Source organism: Sarcophilus harrisii, chromosome 2 (assembly GCF_902635505.1).
Source record: "Sarcophilus harrisii chromosome 2, mSarHar1.11, whole genome shotgun sequence".
NCBI classification, from domain to species: Eukaryota; Metazoa; Chordata; class Mammalia; order Dasyuromorphia; family Dasyuridae; genus Sarcophilus; species Sarcophilus harrisii.
In genome coordinates, this window is record NC_045427.1 from 222,658,565 (window position 1) to 222,682,978 (window position 24,414).

Sequence of the window (24,414 nt, forward strand, 5' to 3'; positions counted from 1 at the left end):
GTGCTTAATAAATGCTTGCTGGTTGACTGACTAGATGACCTCTGAGGACCCTCCCATTCCTTATCTATAAAGGTAACAGGATTAAGGAAAAGGGATAAAGAAGGATAAGATAAGAATGTACAAAAAGTATCAAAGATCAGGAGGTTGTGAAAATGACCCTTTCAACTGAAGGCTCTAGGAGGGGGAAGATAACCAAGGTCAGAGATAAGGGGGGTCAGGAGCAAAGGACATTGAGCCAGGCTGGCAGGAGAACAGAGTTAAAGGCGATCCCCAGCACAAAAGAAGGCTGGGAAGCAAAATGGAGGCACAACCAGTCTCTAAAGAGATGGCACCGGAGCTCATTTTAAATTATAATTGTAGAATAGTAGGCCCATAAGGTTAAGGATGCATGAGACTTCAAAAGGGCCATCTAGTCTAATCCCTTTATTTACCAGATGAGGAAGCCAGGTCCAGGAGGCCAAACAGAACACAGTCTTTTGATGTAATTGTTGGGTTGCTCAGTTCTTTCGGTTCTGTTAGACTCTGTAACCCCATTTTGGGGGGCAGGGAGGGGGGTGGTTCTTGGCAAAGATACTGAAGTAGTCTGCTATTTCTTTCTCCAGCTCATTTGAGAGATGAGGAAACTGAAGCAAACAAGTTTAAGTGAGTTGCCCAGGTTCATACAGTTAATAAATGAATGAGGCCACATTTAAACTCAGGTCCCCCTAACTCCAGACCCAGTGCTCCATGGTACCACCAACTCCAAGAAAAGCAACATCTCCCTCAAAAGAAGAAATGTTCATAGGAAAGGACGTAAAGGGTTTTTTCTTAAGAAAATTAGAAATAAACCTCTGCTCCATTCTGACTTGGGCATCTATTAGTGTCCAGAACATGTTGAGATTTTAATCAATTAAATTATTTTGGAGGAGAAATAACTATAACTGTAACTAGACTATCCTCCCTCTTATGCTTACTACCTACATGAACTCAGGCAATATATTTAAGCTCTGTGGGCCTCAGTTCACTCATCTGTGAACTGGGAGTAGGGTAGGAAAGAGGATCTGCATTTAAATCCCTTCTGAGTTCAGACTTAGGATAATACTGCTATTATTAATTACTATTATTTAGAGTTCTTAAATGAGACTATTACTAGCAAGAAATCCCCTAAAAACAACTGTCAGGTTCTGAAACTATATACATGATTGTTCCTTTATTTTTAAATGTTTATTTTTATTGATTTTTTCATGATGATTATTTTTTTCCTTTTTTAAATTGAAGCTTTTTATTTTCAAAACATATGCAAGGATACTTTTTCAACAATGACCCTTGTAAAACCTTGTGTTCCAAATTTTCCCCCTCTTCTTCCCACCCCTTCCCCTAGATGGCAAATAATCCAATATATATCAAACATAATAAAAAAATATGTAAATAGAATATAGGCATACATATGTATACAATTATCTTGTTGCACAAGAAAAATCAGATCAAAAATGAAGAAAAAATGAAGAAGAAAATAAAATTCAACCAAACAACAAAAGAAGTGAAAATGCTATATTGTGATCCACAGAGTTCCCACAGTCCTCTGTCTAGGTGCAGATGGCTCTCTTCATCACAAGATCATTGGAACTGGCCTCAATCATCTCATTGTTGAGAAGAGCCAAGTCCAGATGATGATTATTTATGTGTCAGGAAGCCTGAGAGATATTTACTGGTTGTATAACACTGGGCAAGTCACTTAACCGTATTTGCCTCAGTTTCCTCATCTGTAAAATGAGTTGGAGAAGGAAATGGCAAACCATCTCAGTATCCCTGTCAAGTAAACCCCAAAAGGATTTGACCACAACTTAAATTGACTAAACAACAGCAACATTATTATTATTTAATTAGGACTCTTAAGATAAGTTTGGGGCCCCTGAAAACAACTATAGAGTTCTGAAATTGTGTTTTATAGATTCTCTTATTTTTAAAAGCCAATAACTAATCATTAGTACTCTAAGCAGCTAAATTCCAAAATTGCATATTCAAGATAAAATAGTGTAAATTGTCATACTTGTAAAACAATCAGAAAAAAATAACTGTAAAGTCCAAAACAGCAATGGGGCTAGAAATAAACAGTACTCTTTTAAAAAAGACTCAGTGGAGACAAGACCACCCAGGCCACCAGAAAGCCTGAATTTATGCACTGCTCTAGAAACACTGAAATTAGGTTTCCCAAAAGAACAAAAAGTGTGATTAAATCTTTATGACATTAAATTACTTAATAAAAAAATATGCCCATTCTTTAAAGTTTATACCACCCTTCATAAAAACATTAATATAATTATATCCAAGGAAGATTTCAGTAAAGCTAAATGTTTCTGGGAAGCCAAGGAGGATGAATGGAAGCAAATGGCCTGTTTTGACTTCTGGGATAAAACGTTCTCCCCCTGTGGTTTGGCTGAAAAACCTCGTCTGGATAACCACCATTAGGGAGGCAGGCCTAGCATACTTCCAAACACAGGGCTTCTAAAGGTGGCTCCCCTTACCCCTCTCCCTTCATCAGCAGCCCAGTCCTATTATCTCCAGGCAGAACCATCCTGCTGCTGAACTCTGGAGGGGTTCCAAATGCTGCTCCCTGACCCCCACATCCACTCTCAGACCACAGTGTTTAATATCCTGCCCCACCCCAAATGTGATATTATTACCCTCTTTCAGCCTCTTGAAAAGGCCTGGAGAGAGCAACACTCCACAGATGTAGTTTCTAGCATAATTCCTTTTGAGCTCTCCAAATTGTATTTTAAAATCATATTCTTCAATCTTACAAAACTGTCTTTAAAAAAGACCAATCCACCCACACAAAAGGTCAGTTTGAAGAATAACCAGTTATCTTCTGTCAACCTTTACTTGGTAAATCTTAAAGCCATCTTTAACCACCCCCACATAAGATCCTTTACAGAGTTCACCTCAATTGCCCAGAGCAGGAGGAAAAAAAAAAAAAAAGATTCAGGTCAGGCCATCAGCATGCACAAGCCTGCCTCATCCAAAAATAACCAAGCCAGTCTGTGACTGCAGTCATCTCCTACATGAAAGAAAAGCATTTGGGGAAAAGGAATTTTCTTGTAAATTAACTCATTAATCAGGAGACATTTGCCTAGATCAGTGATTCTTCAATTTTTGGTCTCAGGACCCCTATATAATACTCCTTAAAAAAAAAAATTTGAGCCCCCCCCCCCAAAGAATTTGTTTTGAGTTGTATCTATTAATATTAAAATGCATTCAAAATTAAAATATCTTGGCATTATTTTGAAAAGTTTTAAACACATAAACCTCCTGAAAAAGGGTCTCAGGGATCATTGGACTTGATGAGTCTATGCTTTGAAGTCTATGAACTAGAACCTATGAACTAGAACCTTCAGAAAGGAAAAAAAAAATGAATTAAAGGAAGAAAGAACTCTCTTAAAGAGGAATTTTTCCTCTTGAAAATTAATGATTTCTTGATCATTAGCTATAAAAACCAATTTAACCCTTACAGCTCACACAAATACACCAAATTAGTTACAAGTATCAGAAATGTGATGACAAAGCATAATCTAATCATATCTATTTTAAGAATGTTTAGTAAATAAAAAATTATTGAAAAATATCATTTCTTAAATTTGGAACACAAGGTCTTACAAGGGTGAATGTTGAAAACTGTCTTTGCACGTATTTTAAAAATAAAAAATATAATTTCTTGATTGTATATGTATAAGCTATATCAGATTACTTACTGTCTTGAGTGGGAAAGAGTAAGGAAGGGAGGGAGAAAAGAATTTGGAACACAAAATTTTATCAAAATGAATGTTGAAAACTATCTTTACCTATATTTGGAAAAATAAAATATCGGTGAATTTAAAAACAAGGTCATTTCTAAAAATAGCAGGACACTATTCTGAAACACCCCTCTCCCCCCCAAAAAATCCAAGAATAAAACTAGACTATAATAATCACAGTCACTAAAAGGGTCTAAGACATCATCAAATTCAGCTTCCTAATTTTACAGGTGAGGATTCCCTTTATTCTATGGCTGTGCCTTTTACATCTTAGAGAAAGGAGTTTATATGTAGTAGAAAGATCACTTTAGCTGGGATCAGCCAGAAGATCTGGGTTTGACCCCTGGCTCTTCACTGACCAACTGGATGAACTTTAGGCAAGTGTTCTTCTGGGGTCATGGCACTAAGTAGTTTCCAATTCTAATCCAGTGTTACCTAATATTTCAAGATTAATTCATATAAAAAAGGCTGTGTAACCAGAAAGTAATTGAGATTCCTGTCACTTTTGGGGGGGAAAGGAGGTGTGACTTCCTATAGGGTTTACTTGGAGTAGGGAACGGAAGCTTCCTCTGCAATTCAGTATTAGAGAATGGTCTGGGTCACTGAGCAGTGGGTGACCAGCCCCTGTCACACAATTAACACAGAGGCGGAACCTTAACCCAGCTCTGACTCCAAGGCCAGTTTTCTATCTACTATGGAATGCTGAATTTCTTGTCATTATTCTCATAATGACTGGTATATAAAGTTTCTCAATTGCCTAGTATAATAAAAATTAAATCCAATTAATCATCCCTCCAATAATAAAAACATCACTATTTTTTCCTATCCCCTCATTGGATGTGCTGAGCAGAGAGTCACATACAATGACCAAAGATTCACATATGAGCCCCCTATAATTCTCTCCTTCCCTTACACCTCTTCCCTGCAGAGCCTTGTATCCTCTACTATTTACAAGTCACACTAGATAAGGATATTCTCCTCAATTCAGGCAGAAAGCAACATCAATAAAAAGGCTCAGATGAAGTAAGCAAAAAGTCCTAACCTTCATCTATAAAATGGGGAAAATAATCTCCATTATATCTATACCACACAGAATTGTTATATCAAATGCAAAAATCAAATTAAAGAGAAAGATTGGACCTGTCACTTCACTGATAGAGAACTCTCCTAAAAGAAGAAATTTTCTCTACCAATTAAGCCACATATTGACTTAGTTTTAAACTGTAATATGTTTTATTTTTATGTAATCTGTTAATTATTGCCCAATCCAGTGCCACCCTCACTGGAGAGCACTGTATGCAGCCCACCACATTTGACACTTCTAGTCTAGAGCAATGATAAGTGATATGACTTCATGGCCTCCCACCATATCCGTCAGCCAGTCTTCCTGGCTCCAAAGTTGAATCTGTATCCTGAATGAAATACTATCTCAAGCAAAATCTTAAAGCATTCTATTAATGTTAGGTGATACTGGATAAACATTAGGTAGTGTTATTGTAGTATAAATATTAGATGATAGTCTTGTATAAATGTTAGGTGTTGTGTTTTAAATGTTAGGTGGTATATAAATGTTGGCTGCCATTATCACATAAATGTTAGGTGTTGTGTTGTTCATCTCTAGGTCTTGAAGAAAACCAATGACATCATGAGGGTAAATGCTTTGACTTGTATATGAAGCAAATTTAATTGAGGCAGAGGAGTGCAAAGTCATCTCCTACAGAGTCATTGAATAAAAGGTAACAGACCAGGATGCAGCAGGTGACCTTGGTCTTTCTAAATTAAGGTTTTCCAGGGCTCAGTTTAACTAAACCCATTCCACGACGAAGGACTGGGTAAGAATTGAGACAAAAATATCAATCTTGATCAAAAAGGCAGACAATTGACAAACTTTTTACAGAAGCAATGCTATAGTTCATTTGAATATTATAGCCAGAACAAGAAGTGGATAGGAGGGAGGTAAGGGGACGTTACACACATCTACTCTCAGGACAGATGGCAATATGGTCAGGGAGGGAAGGCTGGATGTGATGTTAAAAACAGTATAGTTCTACATATGCATTTGGGTATCAACTTGTTTTAAGAACATAGGAACATTTCTACTGGGACAAAGGGAGGTCAGGGGAGGTGAATGAGTGGGTTGTAATAAGGAAAAATAAGAGAAAAAGATATTTTATGCACTAAAACATTAAAGTTACTTATGAAATATAGATCATTATATTGATATGTTTTCAATGAAATACTTCAGAATAGATTTCTAGACAATGTTAAAAATATATAGAGATCAATCTGGGAGAAGATCCTTAGAGGTTCTGGCCAAAACTGGTATTGTATATATATTAGGCGTTGGTTGTATAAATGGGGGTGATGTCTATTTGGTGTCAGTGTTGTCTAAGTGGGTGGTAGCAGTGGTGGTGGTGTGATGTATAAATGTATGCTGGTAGTAGTATCATTTTCATCATCCTCACCCACAGATCTAATCCTTCATCAATTTCCTAGAATGACACTAGCTTTTATAGAACTCACTCCATCACACCAAAAACCTCAGCAGTGGGTTTTTTGTTTGGTTTTGTTTTTAAACACATCATTCTGCCCCAAGATCTATTCAGTCATCCAAACTTCCGTATAATATTAAATCTCAGTAATCTTAACAAAAAATAAAGTAGCAGTAGCAGAAAGGGTAATAAATTTAGAGTCAGAGACCACAGTTCATATCTGTGTGATCTTGGGCAAAACACTTGCCCTCCCTGGGGTTATATCCCTAAAAGACAAATACTAACAAGCAAGGTGATCTGTGGGGGTTCCTGAGGCTTCTAAAACTCTTGTTCCAAATTTACTTCCAAGTGAGAATGTAGTTTTTCAAATGCTTAGTTTTGCCCTTAAATATTACTGAGGACCACCCTCCTCTCCCCCCCAAAGATCTACTGTTTATGTGAGTTTTATTTATGGGTATTTGCCATATCCCAAATGTATTAGTATTTTTAAGAAAACTGTTTTGACCATAGAGAAAAGTTCTTGAGGATCTTCCAGGGATTGGAGGACCACACTTAGGGCCCCTTATCTTACAAGTCAAACCCTTCATGGTACCTTGGAATAGATAAATGGAGAGACAGAGATATAAATCAGTTCTGAAGCACTTACTGTATGTCAGATATAACTGTAGTAAGAGTAAAAGAAATTAATGTTGAAATTCATCAAGACGGAATAACAGGATTCCAAAATGCCATCTAGTGTGATGGTCTCATTTGTCTGCCACCTACCAACTTCTCCAATCCATTCTAAACACAATTATCATGAGCTGAGGCCAAATGAAGTGAGGGGAATAATTTATACACTGACTATATAAGGTAAAGAAAAATATCCTCAAAAACCGTAAAAATCAGTGACGAATTACATCTTGTGAGGGCTGATGATGAAGCAGCTTCAGACCTCTCAAAAGAGAAAAGTAAAAGTTTACATTTCCAGACATCAACGATGTACAAGATTTGGTGGATTTGTCTATACTAATTAATTGAGAGCTATCTTTTTTTTGAAGGAGGTAATAGTGGAAAAAGTGGGGCTGTACTGCCTATCCCTAAGAAAGAAGGAAAGAAAAAGTTTAAAAAAGAAGGAAGGGAATAGGCACCCATAAAGTTATATAAAATTTAAACTTGATAAGATTCTTGAAATATCCATAAATTTTTTTAAAAATATGTTATATGTAATACTCTTGGGCTGTATATATAATTCTCTTTTTCTGTTCTTTGTATGTGGAAATAGTCATGTTTGTTGATGTTTCTCAGGTCAATAATTTTAAATAGAATGAAAAGGACAAAGAAGCCGAAAATTACTAATAGCAAAGAAATCTTTTAACATGTTTAAATACATGGGGGAGGTGTATGAGAGGGCACGGGGAATTACACAAGAACACACGCCCTTAATACTTTACTTCTAAGGGAAAACCGTTTGATTGGGGACCACAAAAAAAGGGTAGACAAAAACAAATAGAATGCTGCTAAAGGACAAAGTTCTATGAGATCAGAACAAAAATTGTGGATACAACTTAAAAATAACGATGGACCTCTGTGGCTGAGAGGATGGAGCCTCGGTAATTAAGGAACCTGGGCTCCAGGCCTAGTTCAGTCTTGCTCAATTACCTCATCTGTAAAATGAGGGGGTTGGGCTACATGATCAGTGAGGCCCTTTTCAGCTCTACAATTTGATTAACCCTGTGACTAGCTGTATGACTAGGCAAAAATCTCAACTTGAACCTCAGTTTCTTCATCTACAAAAATAAAAATAAAATCAGCTTCTCTTATCTCACAGAGCCAGAGTGAGGATCAAAGGAGAAAACTCCACCACTAAAACATTTCTAGTATCTGACCCTTTTCTCCACAAACAGCTTCCATCCTATTTGTAACATCTCACCTGGATGAGTGCAATAGTCTCCTAAAGTCCAATGTCTCCTCTCTCTGATCCACTCTCTACATAGCTATCAAATCCACCCCAAAATCTTCAGTGGCTCCTTACTGACTCAAGCAAAAATCCCAACATTAGCCTGTATTAGATCCAATATAGCTCATTTCTAACCTTTGGTGATCTAATTTCTTGTTAGTTCCCTTCATGCACTCTCGATTCTACTCAATCTTGGCCTAGGAGTTGTTCCCCTCTATGTAATATACCATTCTCCTGCATCCATGCCTATGCACAAGTAGTCCCCCATGTCTGAATGAATTCCCTCTTCATCATGGTTAATTATCTCTGTACACACATCTTCCTACTCAACTCACTCTCTCATCCACCTCCCCACCAGCTGCCTTGCCCACTTAGGGACGATTCCATCCTGAGTTCACTCACCAGTCAGTGAATTCAAGTGTTCCTGCCAAGGTTGCCATTTTGTAATGGTAAGCAGCCATGATTCTCCACTTCATGCCCTGCTCTGCCTAACTCTCCACTACTCTTTATATTTTGTCTTCTATCAGAACTTGAGATACTGGAAAGAAGAGACCATCTTATTCTGGATTTTAGTATTCTCAGCATTTAGCAGAGTATCTGGCATAATAAATGGTCTATCTAATCCATTCATCTCTATCTGTCTATCCCTAATAGAAAATAAGTTCCTTGAAGAGAAAGGGGAAAGAGATCAACCATTTATTAAGCCCCTGCTATATGTAAGGCACTGTGCAATGCTACAAATATGACCTCATTTAATCTTCACAACAACAACCCTACAAGGAAGGTACTAATAACTATTCTCAATTTACAGTTGAAGAAACTGAGACCAAAGTTGAGTGACTAGCCCTGTATCTCACAGCTAGTAAATGTTGAAGGCCAGGTTTGAACTCAGATGTTCCCGATGCAAGGGTCAATGCTCTATCCGCTGCACCACTTCCTTATGGAAGGAAGCAATTTGTCTTGATACTGCCTGGCACGACACATAGTGTTTGCCCAATGTCTGATGAATCAAACAATTAAATAACCCCTAGGTACAAGATTGTGACCAGATACCAGATGAGAACATCTTGAAACTGACAAAAGCTCACCTTCTTGTTTCAAGGGGGGCTCCTTGGACTCCTTCCTGCTCTTCCGTCCCTCTCTTCCAGAGTGATCTTCTCCAAGATCTATGACAAGTTCACTCTCTGAATCAGAGTCGAGACCTAAATGTACTGTAGGGGAATCTGTCTCATCTTTGCCTTTAACTTTCTCTTTTACAGGATGGGGCAAAGTCTTGACCTTTTCTGGAAAATCCTTCTCAGGATCTGTAGCAGGCTTTTCTTTGACTAAGGGATCTGATTTTTCAGTGGGAGGTGATGTGCTTTTCAAATCTTCTTTGATTTCCACTGGAGTGGGAGGTTTAGGCTTTTTTTTCAAAGCAGTCGAATCTTTGTCCGTCCGGCTACTCTCCTTGTCCTCTGTCTCCTCCTGTTCAATCTTAGTCTTCTGCTCATCATCGCTGATGTACTCACTGTCACTTGTATCCGATTTCTCTGAATCTTCGGAATCACTGTGCTCTACTGCTGTATAAACATCTTCCGAGATTTCATTTATTCCTAGATGGGAAGGAGAAAAACCTGTGAGTGCATATTCATCAACCAAGAGAAGGAAATCTCATCACTGTGACCACCACGCAAACATTCTCCTTGTCAAACATTAAAGAAGAAAGTAGATTCTTATGAATAGGAAACATAACATGAAGTGATTAAAAAAAACTTTGGTCTTGGGTTCAAGTCAAAGAATCACAGAATTTGAGAGATGAAAGGTACCTTGGTAGTTAACTACTTCAACCCTGTATGAATTGTTCCAAAGTTAAGTGAGTAGAACCAGGGGAACAATTTATGCAATAACAACATTGTAAAGACAAACAACTTTGAAAGACCAACCACAAATCCAAATGATCCCTGATGAAATATATTATTCACCTCCAGAGTAAAGTGATGAACCCAGAGAAAAGACTGAAGAATACTTTGCTCTCTTTCCTTCTTTCTTTTTTTGAGCATAGTTACTGCGAGAATTTGTCTTATGCAACTATAAATATTTGCAATGCGTTTTATTTTTCTTCCCTTCTTGAGTGGGAAAAAGGAAGGAGAAAGAGAATTCAGAATTGAAAATAAAATAAAAATGTAAAAAGAAAAAAAAAATACCCACCAATACATACTTGGCAAGTGGTCATCTAGGTTCTGGTGGAAGATCTTCAAGAAAGGGGAACCCATGAACTTCCAAGGAATCCATTGCACTTTTGGACAATTCTGATAATTAGGAAGTTTTTCCTAATATGAAGACCCAAATGGGTCTTTTTACAACATCCACCCATAGCTACTAGTTTTAGCCTCTGAGGCCAAAGTGTATTCTTCTCTCTCCTCCACAGAAGAGTTCTTTTATACTTATGACCCTTGGAGCCTTCTCCAAGCTAAACAAGTCCAGTTTCCTTCACTAGTCTTCATATAGCATGGACCCAAGCCTACCCTCTGCACCATCTCAACTTTATTAACTTTACTCACAAGCAACTCTCTTCCATTCTCAAAACTTTGGTTTTTCTCACATGCAAAATAGAATGCTACAAATACTAAGTGGTACAACAGAACATTTGCCTTGGTGTCAGAAGACCCAAATTCAAATTCTACTCAGATACTTACTAAGTAAGCTATACAGCCCCAAACAAGTCACTTAAATATTGCTCAACATCAGTTTCTTCATCTGTAAAATGGGAATAACAACAGTACCTGTCTTTCCAGGGTTGGTGTGAGGTCAAATGAGATAATATTTGAAAAGTAACTTTAAAGGGTTATGTAAATGCCACTATTATTATCCCCCAATCTACCACCTTGTCGATTTACAGTACATCTAAGAATCAACCAATGCCCCAATTTTACAAATGAGGATATGAAATGTAGTGAGGTACTCAAGGTCATAGAGGCTACTGGAGCAGAACTGTGACCTGAACCCAGATCTTCTTGACTCCATGCAGGGAATAAAAGTTCCTAAGTTGTTTGGGGATTTATTTTTTTTTTGGCTGAGGCAATTGGGGTTAAGTGACTTGCTTAGGGTCACACAGCTAGGAAGTGTTAAGTGTCTGGGGCCAGATTTGAACTCAGGTACTTTTGACTTCAGGGCTGAAGTGCTCTATCCACTGCATCATCCAGCTGCCCCAAGTTTGTAAGATTTTAAATTACAACTGAAAGAGACCTTGACAACAATCTAGTCTAACCTCTCCTTTCCCCATTTTATAGATGAGGAAACTGAAGCTCAGAGATTAGGTGACTTGTCCATGGTCAGAGTTATATCAGAGGCACTCTAAACCCGCATTCTAGAGCCAGCACTCTATCCACCACACCACACTACTGCTCATTTATTGAACTGCAACAGGAAAATACTGGGGCAGCCTGGTTGTTTGTCCTTGTCATCAAACTCTCTTTCAAAGTCATCAAAGCTACCATCAACGGTAGCACAAACGTCCAGAAGAATGTGCAGACAATGACTCAGGATGCAGCAGATGATCTCAGCATATCTGGTGTCTGACCAAGCTCCAAGCTCTCCATAGCATGTGCTTCAAACTTCCTTCACAATCATTGGAACAAATTGTTCTCATCCACCCACTCCACTGGGAAGAAATCTTGACATATCCCTAACTCATTGATGGGTTTGAGGCCGGCTGGTCCCCCTTAACTAGGATTAGCCCATCTACGTCGGCTTCATATAGCCGCATGTGAGAGCTGTTAGCAGGTTGGACGCCAATGATGGACGAGCAGCCCTCATACCAGAAGTGTTACTCCTCACTGAATACCCCACATACTCCTGAGGCAGGTTTAGGATCTAATAAACAGATGAGACTGGAAGTACAAGATTGAGCAAAAGCATGATTTTCAATGCCACAAACATATTGCTGCTAAGATAGCGGCAAAGAAAACCCCGAGTTGATAGGATTTTAAAAGAAAAACAATTCCCCTAGAAGGAGGCTTCCTCTGTATATTAAGTTGCCTCCCAGCTAAAGAATAACCCACTCATAGTTTGGATCAAATTCTCTTCTTATATAACTATTAACTGATAGCTGGCAAATAATTAACCAAGAAGGAAATACACTTGCTGAAAATAAAAATCTAACCTCTGGCTCCCATTTTGATCCATGACCAAGACATACCTAATTGTGCTTTGCAACTCTCTATGGTCTTGTCGAGGTTAAGCTGGAATCGGCTTCGAATCTGCCTTTTGGGTGAAATGAGGGGCACGGGGGCTGCCTGCTGCTGAACAGATTCACTCAGTTCTTTCAGGTCCATATCCACCTTGCTCCGATCTGAAAGACATTTTATCATATAAGTTACTTAACCCTAAATTACTTTGCAACTTCACTAGCAATGCTCAGTACCAATGGCATCAATTAAAGAACTCCAGCAAAATCAATTTAGAGCAGATAGAGAATTGGAGAATTATACTGTGTATTTATTTATACCATCATCTTTCTCAAAGACATACAAAATTATCAAGAGAGAAACTTATTTCAAGTTGTTTAAATTCAAACAAGTTTTAACAAATTAATTATCTATTAAGCACCTACTATGTATCAGGCACTGTGCTTAGCACATTACTATCAATCCATTTGATCTTCACAACCACCCTTGGAGTGTTATTACTATCCTCATTTTACAAATAAAGAAACTAAGTTAAGTCACTTGACTAATATCACACTAATGATCCTACTAAGTGTCCAAGGCTGAATTTGAAATCAGGTCTGCCTGTCTCTGGGTACAACACTCCTTCCACTGTGTCACCTAACTACCCCCAGAGTCCAAGAACATAACTTAATCTAACTCATCTTACATATGAAGAAAGTATAGTTACCCAAGATCAGAGTGAGTCACATCTAGATCTCATGTCTAAACCAACTTGCTGTTGTGTTCATCCAATTCTCTTTAATGTTGTTAAAAGAGGGGGAGGGAGAGAGAAATGTAAAGAAAATTTGGAAAGATTTTAGCTGTGCTTCTCAAAGTTTTGCCTACCAAAAACCTTTGCAGGAATTTCCCTTACAAAAAACAAATCTCCATGCCAGCATCAAGCCTTCCTTCATCTACTGCCCAGGGGAACTCTCCCAGGCTCTCAAAGAAGAAATCTGCTAATTTAATCCTTCCCTACTTATCCTCCCTAACTCCCCAAACCCCTAACCCCTCAAAAAGATCAGTTTAGAAGCTTAATGAATCAAGTCATGAACCAAATATCCAAGGAGAACTGGGAACCAGGAGAACTAGGTTTAAACACTACCTTGTTTAGCTTTGGGCAAAGTTTTTGGGAGTTCCCCCAGTTTTTACTCTATAAAATAAGAGCACTGGACTAAATGAAATATTCTTAAGCTTTCTCTGAGTCATATATCTTTGGCAGCCTGATGAAACCTATGAACTCCTTCTCAGAAAAGGCATGACCTATGTTCTTAATTGAAAGAAATGTTTCCATTAGAAGCTAGTGAAAATAAAAGTGTATTTTTTTTTTCCCATCCATAATCATGGATTCCTAGACCAGATGATCTTTAAAGTCCTTTTTGGCTCTAGAATTCTGATCTAAGTTTTCTGCCAGCTAGAACATCAATGTCCCTTTGAGCTTTGCCCTTCTATATTCTGGGACTTGAGGTGCCTATAAATCTAAGCATGGAACACCAACATTTATGTGAGTCTTTAGGCATTTATAAGATAATGTAACAGTAGCAGAAGCCTCTCTTTAATCTCCATTGACCAACTACCAGCCACTCTCAGCACACTTCAACTTTTGTTCTTGCTCCTTGACTGTAACTTTCACTGCTGCCTTACTCCCAAACCAAACTACTAAAAAATTCCTGGCTCACCTGCTTCTTTTCCTAAAACCACCTGGGAATTCTGGTCCATCATCCTCCATAGTTCACCTCTGACCAAGTTCTTCCATCAGGTGGTAGGCACTCTCCGCTCAGCTGCCTGCTTGTTACTAAGACATCAGATACTTACTGGAAACACAAGCTTATACTAAGCCCTTATATTCCCAGAGTCAGAGGACCTAATTAGATTGAGAACTGGAGGGACCTTAGAAATTATTAAATCCAATACTTTCATTTTCCAGATGAGGAAAATAAGAGAAGTTAATTAATTTGTTGGATATTACACAGTTGGGTCCTAACTCCCATCTCAGCACTCTTATTGCATGACATTTCCTCTCATGAAGGTGTGAATTATGATCACAGTGCTCTACAACTCTAAAACACCACAAGAATGTGAGCTATTATTATCATTATCTCATCATTAATCTCCCCTCTTTCCCACAAAAAGTCTTTCCTAATTCAGAAAACTCATAGTACATTTCATTATAAAGGATATTCTGACCTTTAAGAAACTTAAAAGTTTAAAATTAGCAGAGGACATCTGCTGAGGTGCATTCATCAGGAATAGCAAATTCTATTTTAGGAGTGAACTTTTGACTTAAACCTGAAATACAAAAAAAAAACTACATCATTTTAGGGGAAAAAAAAAAATCACAAAAAAAGGGAAGGAAAATGAGTGACATGTCCTGGGGAAGAGAAGGATTTCCCCAGCAATAAGGAAATCAAGGCAATTAAATGTCACAATAGTCTTGGAGTTAGATCTGAATGCAAACCTAGCCTCAACCATTATAAACTGTATGATCTTGGCCAGTAAAATAAGTCTGCCTCAATTTCCGGATAACAATACCATTTATCTCCAGAATCTACCTTGGTTTCCTCACCTGTAAAATGGGAATAGTAAAAGCACTCAATTCCCAGCATTCTCCACCTCAGTTTGTAACATGGGGATTAGAATATCTACTTCCAAACACTCATGAGGATCAAATGAGACAATATTGTCTCATAACTCACTTTGCAAACTTTAAGGTGCATATGAATGCTAACTATCATTATCATTATTATTACTATTGTTATTATTCTATTACATTCATTCTTCCAAAGCCTCCCAAATGCATCCACCTGTAGAAGCAGACAAAAGAAAGCTTATTAGTTCCCCAGTCAAGGTCTCTCGAGGATAATCTTCCCAGTAGTTCTTTCCCCCTTGGAATGTGCCAGGTCTTCCTCCTACCTCTTGCCAACTTTTCCTTTCAGCTGTTGTCTCTCCTAATCAATCAGCAATTCCAAACCCTATTCTGTCTGGAACAGGCATATGACCCCAGGACGATTCTGTGTCAAACCCCTGTTGCCAACTATTTCATTCTTATTCAATAGTAATGAGTCCAGTGTCCAATCCAAGTGGGAACACTTGTCTGCTGGCCCCACCTATAACACCGTGTTCTGCAGAAAGAGCCAAGGCTTCATAATAGGAGATGACCAATGAGCCCAATGGCTGATTTAGAGAATTAGATTATTGACAAAGAGAGTCCTACCCATGAACTCACTGCTCCTCCTGACCACCTTCACTGGCCAGGAAAGAAGCCAGGAAAAGAAGGTTATCTTCAGGCTCTATGCCCAGCAGGTCTCGAAGGATCTCCTAACAAATCAGGAAGAGCCATCTCTGCCTGGAGGGTCTTGCTTTTTCAGCAGGTCAAAGAAAAGTCTCCCTCAAACAGCAGAGGAACAAACCCAGAGGAATTCATAGAACTGGACCACATTCCCTTCACTTTAGGTCAACAAACCTCTAAGTGCTCCCAGGGCAGAAAGGCAACTTTTGATCACAGTGCTAACGAACTCCTGAGTTTAGTTTAACCAAAGATAAACAGTTACAAGATAAGAGGTCTGATTAGAAGCAAACCAAAAGAAAGAGAAGATTGATTTTGTTCCATATTAGATTCACTTGAAAAAAATTTTAAATGAAAAAGGTTCATTTATATGGCAATCACAGAATAGGGAAGGAGGAAAGGGAGAAAGGGAATAAGCATTTATAGAGCACCTACTATGTGCTAAATGCTTTATTTTACAGACATTATCTTGTTTGACTGACAAAACAATCCTGGGAAATAGGAGCTTACATTATAGCCATTTAGAGCAGGAAAATGAGGTAAATAGAAATTAAGTGACTTGCCCAAAGGGATGGATCACAGAGCTAGTAAATGTCTGAGGCTGGATTTGAGCTCAGGTCTTCCTGACTATGACCAGAACTCTCCATGCACTGCACTGCAGAGGATACTCTGGAGATTTGAATCAACCTCATCATTATACAGAGGAGGAAACTGAGATCCACAGGAATCAGCACTCGAGTCCTGGTATTGTACACTACCTAGCCCCATTTTGTTACAGAGGAGAAAACCACTAAGAGAGGAAATAACTTGCCCCAGGTCACATGGCACTAGGGGTCTAGACTGCCTGTACTGATGTGCAGGAACTCAACTTGAAATCTGCTGATTAACAGTCAGATATCGTATCTGGTGCACCATCAGCTCCCTCTCTGGGGAAGAGGTTCCCTTTTCTGTCTATCTGGTAAAAGAACCAAACAAGAGTCGAGGCCCTGGGACTTGCTGCAGTACCCCTAGATGACTGCCTGGCTTCTCTTCCAGCTCCCCAAGAGATTGTAGTTCAATTCCTCCCAATGTACATCCAAGTCCACTGTACAATGGTCACTAATGAGAAGCATTACAGAACAGAGAACACCATTGGATTGAAGCCAAAAACCCTAGCTTCAGCTCTTCCTCGCCACTTACTTACCTTGAACTAATCACCCCAAAAGAGAAAGTTTCATCATGGGACTGGAGAATCTGGAAATAGCAATTTCTGTTCAAATCCTGGGCTGTGCTTCTTAGCACAAATAAATCCACCTCTCTGGACCTCAGCCAGTCCTCCTTTGTAAAGTGAGGGATTTGGGACTACATAACTGCTAAGAACCTAAAACTTCTCTCAGCCTCAATGTCCTTGATTGTAAAATGAGAATCAAAAATAACCACCCTACCCAACTCACATATACATGCACACATTTATACATGTGCATATATTTAGAGATATACATATAATATACAAACATATATATGTGCATATATATCTAGAGAGACAGATACATAAATTGTATTCATATGTGTATAAACTTTCTTATACTAGAACACCAATCCAGGCTGCAATTCAATTCAACAACTGAAGTGAATTGCAACTAAACAGTCTGCCTACCCAGAAAAACTCTCAAAGATGAATCAATCATTACAGAAAATCCAGAAGTGTTGCCAAGTCCAAAGAGTCTTTATTTTCTGTGCTTCACATGGGCCTCCCACCTGTCCAAAGGACACCCCCTAAATGGCTCCTATCCTGATGAAAGGCCCACTGAGTCAGAGGTGGCAAAAGACTACACAAATCTGCTCCTACCACATGACTGGTACAGAAGAAATGTCAATGTGGGTGCTCTCCTACCCCACCATGGCCTTTAAAAAAAAACAAAAAAAAACTATTTCTTTTCCTTAACTGGACAAAAAATAGAAAAGAGTGGGAATCAGAGTGGGTTGGCAGAAATAACATTGTCAGGAAAATGAGGGTTTTCCAAACCTAGCCAGAAGGACCCCTATTTATTCGTGTGTAGGATCTCATAAGGCAGTTATTCTTAGGCAACAAGAAAACCATATTCATTTCAGATTATATCAATGAGTGCCCCATCAAAAGAGAAGAATTAGATCTGAGCCACATCTTAGAAAGGAGAACAGACATGAAACGATCTGAATTCTCTTCCATTCCATTGGAGGCATAACCTCAAACAAAATTCAAATCCCACTGGAGGGCTCACAGAGGAGTTTCCTTCATAAATTGAAGAGAAGACTAGATTATCACGAACAATTACTCCAACAAAATTCACAATTCAAATATGCTCCATTGTGCTAAGGAAATGGCTCCAGTTTATGATTCCTGGATTCCTCAGAACCAACCAAAAGAGCGTATATGACGAGATAATATTTGTAAAACACTTAGTACAATATCTAGCACAAAGCAGGTGCTTAATAAATGCTAATTCCCTTATTGCCTTTACTGTGAGAGAGAAATGCTTAGGGACATTTTTTTTTTCATTCTTTTCTTAGTCCCTCTAAATTCTATTCCCAATCCAGCAACATTAAACAAAAATGATACTGAGAAAGATTAAACTTGGCTTTGGTTCTTTCCACATACACCAATGATCCTTGAACGTTCACAAACAAGCATACATACAATCATCCCACCACAAGACAAATAAAGTTAAAACTGACCGAGGTTCAGATTCAGAATGCTTCCAGGAGTGGAAGCTCTCTCTGGCTTGGCTGCTGGAAGAGGGGTTGAAGCTTGTGGAGAAAAAGGTTTTGGGCTGCCGGACAAACTCCCTGCTTGGCCCGTCTTTGTGGAAGCTGGAGATGCTGAAAAACAAACGATTTTGTTAAAAAGTCAAATGTTACAGAAAGATAGACAATGATAATGCCTACAATCTGAATGGAAACAATGCATTTTGCGTCTTATTTTTTTAAAAGAAAGACTACAAACAAAGCTACTAAATAGATCTGATTAGTGAATGAACTATAAAGCTCTAAGACAAATCATGTAAGCTCCAAGTGAAATCGGGTTAACCCAAACATTATGTAGAAATCTCAGAGTAAATACAGGTTATATGAAAATGACTATGGTTCTGAAGTGCCAAAAAATTGGGGCCAATTTCTTAAAAACAGATATTCCCCCTAATTAAATAGCTCAACATCTTAGCTGTCTGTAATACAAATTTGCAAGGAGGGTCCTAAATTCCCCAGAACACACCCATCAGCACACCTAGCCAGCATTAACCATTTGAGAATATTTCTAATTTCCAATCACAAATGCCATTTACTTATTCTAAGAAGTCAACTACAACTAGATGTGGTTGTCCCATAGGAAATTAGGGGAAAAGACCCCAGATATTGCCTTTAGCTAAATAAATCCCCACACAAACTGCTTCTAGCACCCTTCAAACATAAAGGTACGCTGAAAATTAGTCTTGGATTCACAAACAAGTGGATTTAAATTCCACCTCAAATTTGTTCTCTTTTTTTATGGTGGGCAAGTCAATCTCTTCTCTCTTCCCACCCCACCAATACAAACATTTTCTTATATTTAATGCACCAAAAAATTAGATGAAAAGACACATCCTACCCATGTAAGACACATGGATAGGATGAAATTTCTATGTGTAAGAATAAATGGGTAACATTTTTTGTTGTTCCCAAGTTGTTTCAGTCCTGTGACCAACTTTCCATGGCATCATTTAGGATTTTCTCAGCAGATACTGGAGTGGATTGCCCTTTTTTTCTCCAGTTCATTTTACAGATGAGAAACCTGAGGCAAACAGGGCTAAATCACTTACCGAAGGTCACACAGCTAGTGTGCATCTGAGATCACCATTGAACTCAGAACATTCTAACTCCAGGCTCAACATTCTATCCACTGCACCACCTAGCTGTCCCCTAAAATTCTTTACTTGAATAAATTTAAATCCTAACCAAACAGAATTAACGTACTTCATTCATGTGGTTGGTATAATACACCAGAAGGGGCTAAAATAAAATCTCTTGGGTGATGTTCTTTTTAAAAGAAAAAAAAAATCCACCTCTTTAGAAAGACTTAATCATGTTATCTAAAGCACCTGCTAAAATCATCTTAAGGAAAGTTTGTCTGAAAAAAAAAAAAAAAAAAAAAAAAGCTTATCTCAAAGTAGGAAGGACTAAAATAAATTTTCAAACATTCATCCAAAGCTTATTCTCCATAATTCTATACAACTCTTCCTCACTTTTCCCTCAGCTCAATAGACAATTATTAGACTCCAAAAAGAAGCAGGCAGAATCTTAAGTTTACTGTTCTTAATAAGTTATTTATCAAAACTCTCCCTTCTATACATAAAAACGGTCTGCATGTTAAGAAGACGACCAAGTCATCATTTATTGAAGATGAAATTTAGCCTTGAAGCAAAGAAGCAATCACACTTCCATTTTAGGGAAACAAGATCTGGAATGCCTCCTCTATTCTCTCGGTCTATTGCTCCTTTCCTTCCCAACCCACTGCAAAGATAACCTCTTTCCAAGAAGTCTTCCCAAATAGACTCCTGGAAGGGGAGAGAAACCTGGAGTTATCACACTGTTTTGGTTTTAACCTCTCATACGCACTTAGGTTCAGCTTTGTATTTTGACTTTTGGATATATATCTTTCCTAGGCATTTACCACATTTAGATTGGCTCATTGTTGTTAATTATTTATGTTTCTGCTCCTGGTTTGGATGTGCCCGAGTCCTCAGAGACCATATCAGTAAAGCTGAACAAGACATGGCAATTTAGCGTAGGAGAAAAAGTGAAAACTAGCTCAACTGCTGCTTTTCTCAGGCCTCAGACACATCACTAAAGTAATCTGTAACCCACTTTTCATGATCTGTAAAATAAGATAGGCAGACTAGATCCTCTGCAGTTCTCAATCTTATGCTCTTAGATCTTAGCGAGATGAAGAAAGTTACAGGACCTTATGTTCTCAGGAGCAGCTAAGCTAGAAAGGGTTATCATCACTACAGGCTTGGCTGGATGATGTTTATTAGAGGGAGAAAAGAGAGAGAAGAGAAAGAGGGTAAAGGACAGAGGAAAGACAATTAGTGGGAGGGGAAAGAGGAACCAGCACAACTGAGAAAAAGACACATTCAGAAGTTGGGGACTATAAGCCCAGAGGGACACTCACATACATAAAATAACAGATGCTGGCAAAATCCTTCACTAGAGGCTTCCAGCTCTATTTATCCATATCTCCCAGGTTGGTTAACCCTCACATGATTAGGCACTTATGTTTTCAATTGCCATCTTTATGATGAGAACATTCTGTTGTTTCTCCTTCCTACTCAAAGAGGACATGAAATGCAAGTGAGTTGGATGTAAGTCAAGGAGGGTTGTGCATGGTGCATGGTCACTTGCCTCAATTTATCCTACAGAGCCATCTGGATCCAGTGGAAATATACAGATGAAAATAAATGGAGATGAGCCTGGATGTAATGGGAGAATTTGACCTTCTTAAGCTAAGATCTTTAACAGGTCTCAGTTTGACTAAGGCAATACCCATTCAGTGATTAAAGCTAATTAGCAACAGAGGTAAAGAATGCCCTCTTTCACCTAATCAAATAGAAAAAAAAATAATAAGAGAGACTGTTGCCATTTTTCAGGGCATTTTGGTCTAATAACAACACCATGTCATCACAGTTCAAAGCTTTATACAACTCTTTCAAGATTCCAAATCACTTTACAGAAACAGCTTGTCCCAAAAGTCTTAGTGCTCCTGAAATAGCCTTTGTAATCTCATTTCATCACTATAACAACCATCTAAAGGTAGATACACTGTTATAATCATTTTGCAGTTGAGGAAATTAAGGCTTAGAAAAGTATGCTTCTTGTTATCTGAAAACATGGGGAAAGGGGAAATGGGGGAGGAAGAGGAATAGTATTCATACAAATGCTTTAAAGCTGGTTAAGCACTATACACAAGTAATCTCAATCCTAACAAGAAGCCCAAGGTAGGCAGGTGCTATTATTTTGCCCATTTTGCAAAAGAGGAAACATGCAGGAAAAGGTAAAAAGACTTGCCTGGATTCGCATCAAGGAAGCATCAGAGCCTGGATTTGAACTCTTGAACTCATGTTTCCAATTCCAAATCTAGAGTTCTTGCTCCATTTTCTCCCCATCTATCTCAAATGAGTAATTTATCCTGACACAAACTCTCACTGTATTACATCCACCTCCCTGCCTATCTAGTCAATATACATTTCCCTGACTTCTTCTAGTGCCCAGGGTACTCTCCTAGAACTAATAAAACCACAAATCAGCCTCACTGGACTGTTTTAATTTCACCACAATAAAGAATAAGATATTAAGTTAATGAATATGAGCTTTATTAGTAGTAACCATTCCTGTTTCATTCTGCTAAATATACAAAAAAGGTATATTTACAACGAGGTTTTACAACTGAAAGTTCAAATCTAGTGGGGTCAATATCACCATTACAAGTATTCATTCAAACATTTACTAAGGACCTGTCACGTCCCAAGCACTCTTTGCTGCAGAATTACTTGTGTCTGCAAATCAGTGAGTAAAGCAGTATTAAGCACTTAAAAAATGTTAAAACTCAGATGGAATGGATTTGTGACTGTGAACAGTGGCTATTCCCTTTCAGCAGGTAAGGGCTAAGGGTATATGTTGCAAAGCAGGAGAGCAGGGCCTCAATGGGCAAAGTCCCAAAGCCCCAAGGGGCTCCAATCTGTCATTCTCCAGAGGCTTTTCTCAGGCACTAGGGCAGCTGCTATGACTCACCCTTTCTGGCTCTGCCCTTTGTGGGTGGTGGCTCTGATTCTAGGAGGGGGAAGGGAGGATTTATCCAAGCACACATTTGGCTCAGGAACCCCACACGTAAGGAACTCCACCCTTCCATTTCCCTGGTACAGTTCAATTTGAAATCATTTGCAAGAACACATCATATATGGCCAAGAATGGCCAACAAAAAGACTCAGTGCTAAATCTCCTACTTATTAGCTAGGTGCCCTTGCCTCTAATCCTCCAACAGCCTCCTCTGCAATAGTTTCTATAGTTTAAAGACAAAAGCTTCTAAAGTTTAAAAAAAAAAAAAGCCACTAATAATTAAGGCAATGAAAAAGAACAAATTAGAGCTTTTATCCCTGATATTTAAGCAGCATTTTCAGATGGTTAAAACTGAACAGCAATCATAGGCTCACAGATATTAAATAAAAAGGGACCTTGGAAAATCATCTATTCCAACCCCTTTATTTTTACAAATTAGGAAACTGAGTCCCAAAGAGGTTAAGTATTAAATGAAAAAGTCAGGATTAGTGTCAAGTTCCTCTGACTCCAAAGCCAGAAGACTTTCCAGTAAGACAGGGGAACTCAACTCTACTGAAGATTCCAATGTGATGGAACACCAGTATAATCACTGAGGATGTTGGGAAATAAGACTGCAGGCATATGTGAAAGATGCTTAATAAAGAAGAATTTGCCTAACTGGACTCTAATGGGTTTAGCAGCTTAACAGCCTACTCTTAAGATTAATTCTAAGGAGACAGTAAGGGTTGGATGGGAGATTATGAATGAAAAGACAGCAGGGCAGATGGCAGTAGTTTTATTTAACAAGCTAGATACAATTCTAAAGATAACCAACTAATGGCTCTCTGCTTCTCAATCTCCAAACAAAAAGCTCTTCTTTTGCTCAGGATCATATTTCAGGACCTCATTCAAATAAACAACTAGTTTTATGTCAATAGTCACAAAATTGATCCTCTTAGACAACAATCTCTACAACCTTCTCTTTTTTCAAGTGCTACTAACCTTTTATTCTTTTGAATGAATTCTCTACTGAAGTCTTTTTCCAATATATTCTTATGGCACAAAATTGACTCTGAAGTTTCAAAGACCATGGCAAAGGAGTACAAGCTCCAGCAAATCTTTCGAAGCTGAAAAAGCTTCAAGGTCAGCGATAGGCTGAAGACCAGCCTCTCTAAAGTTAGCGATGGCTCAATGCCAGGCTGGCTCCTGAAGATTATCTATTAAGGCAAAGGATGGTTGGAATCTGTCATCACAAAAGGGTGTAGGACCACCAACAATATCACAGAACTTTGAAGTGTAGCTGAATGAATTAATCAACATCTTTTGAATGGCACTGTCCATCACTGAATCCATGATCAGAGTTGTTTCCAGTTGGGTAGAGCCAAGGTCACCGCCATATTATCATGAGGCATTAAAAAATTCTATCTTTTGGGTCTAAAAATGCCTACTAGTAAACTGACTGTTTTTGAGTTTCATCTCTTCTCACTCTTTTTTTAACCAATGTTCTTGGTGTCAGAACTGGTTGCTAGGTGACACTATGAATAAAGTATCAAGCCCAGAGTGAAGAATCATATTCCTGAGTTTGAGTCTGGCCTTAAACACTTACTATCTGTGTGCTCCTGGCCAAGTCATTGAAATCTGCCTCAGTTTCCTTATCCGTAAAATGAGTCGAGGAAAGAAATGGCAAACCACTGTAGTATCTTTGCCAATCAAACCCCAAATGGGTTCACAGAATCGACATGACTGAAAACAAACTGAATAATTTGTGCTAGTGGTATTATAAGACAGACTCCAGAATAGGGAGAAAAATTTGGAAAACATATTTATGGATTGAAAATATGCACAATTTAAATGCCTAATGTGAATATATGTTTTATGCACCTTCATATTTATTTATAATGGATATCATTTCTTGTCTTCTCAATGGATGGAG

General features: G+C 38.4%; 1 protein-coding gene across 7 annotated transcripts in view; it reads right to left on the reverse strand.

Moving 5' to 3' along the window:
* The window catches only part of ZMYND8 (zinc finger MYND-type containing 8), a 116,653-nt gene that overhangs the window by 21,616 nt on the left and 70,623 nt on the right, over positions 1–24,414 (reverse strand). For all 7 annotated transcript variants that reach the window (XM_012539717.3, XM_012539722.3, XM_031951577.1 and 4 more), the window contains 3 exons: positions 18,372–18,515; positions 12,382–12,534; positions 9,290–9,796 (listed from right to left, as the gene is read on the reverse strand). In XM_012539717.3, the coding sequence (XP_012395171.1) occupies positions 9,290–9,796; positions 12,382–12,534; positions 18,372–18,515 (804 nt within the window). The remainder of the gene's footprint in view (positions 1–9,289; positions 9,797–12,381; positions 12,535–18,371; positions 18,516–24,414) is intronic.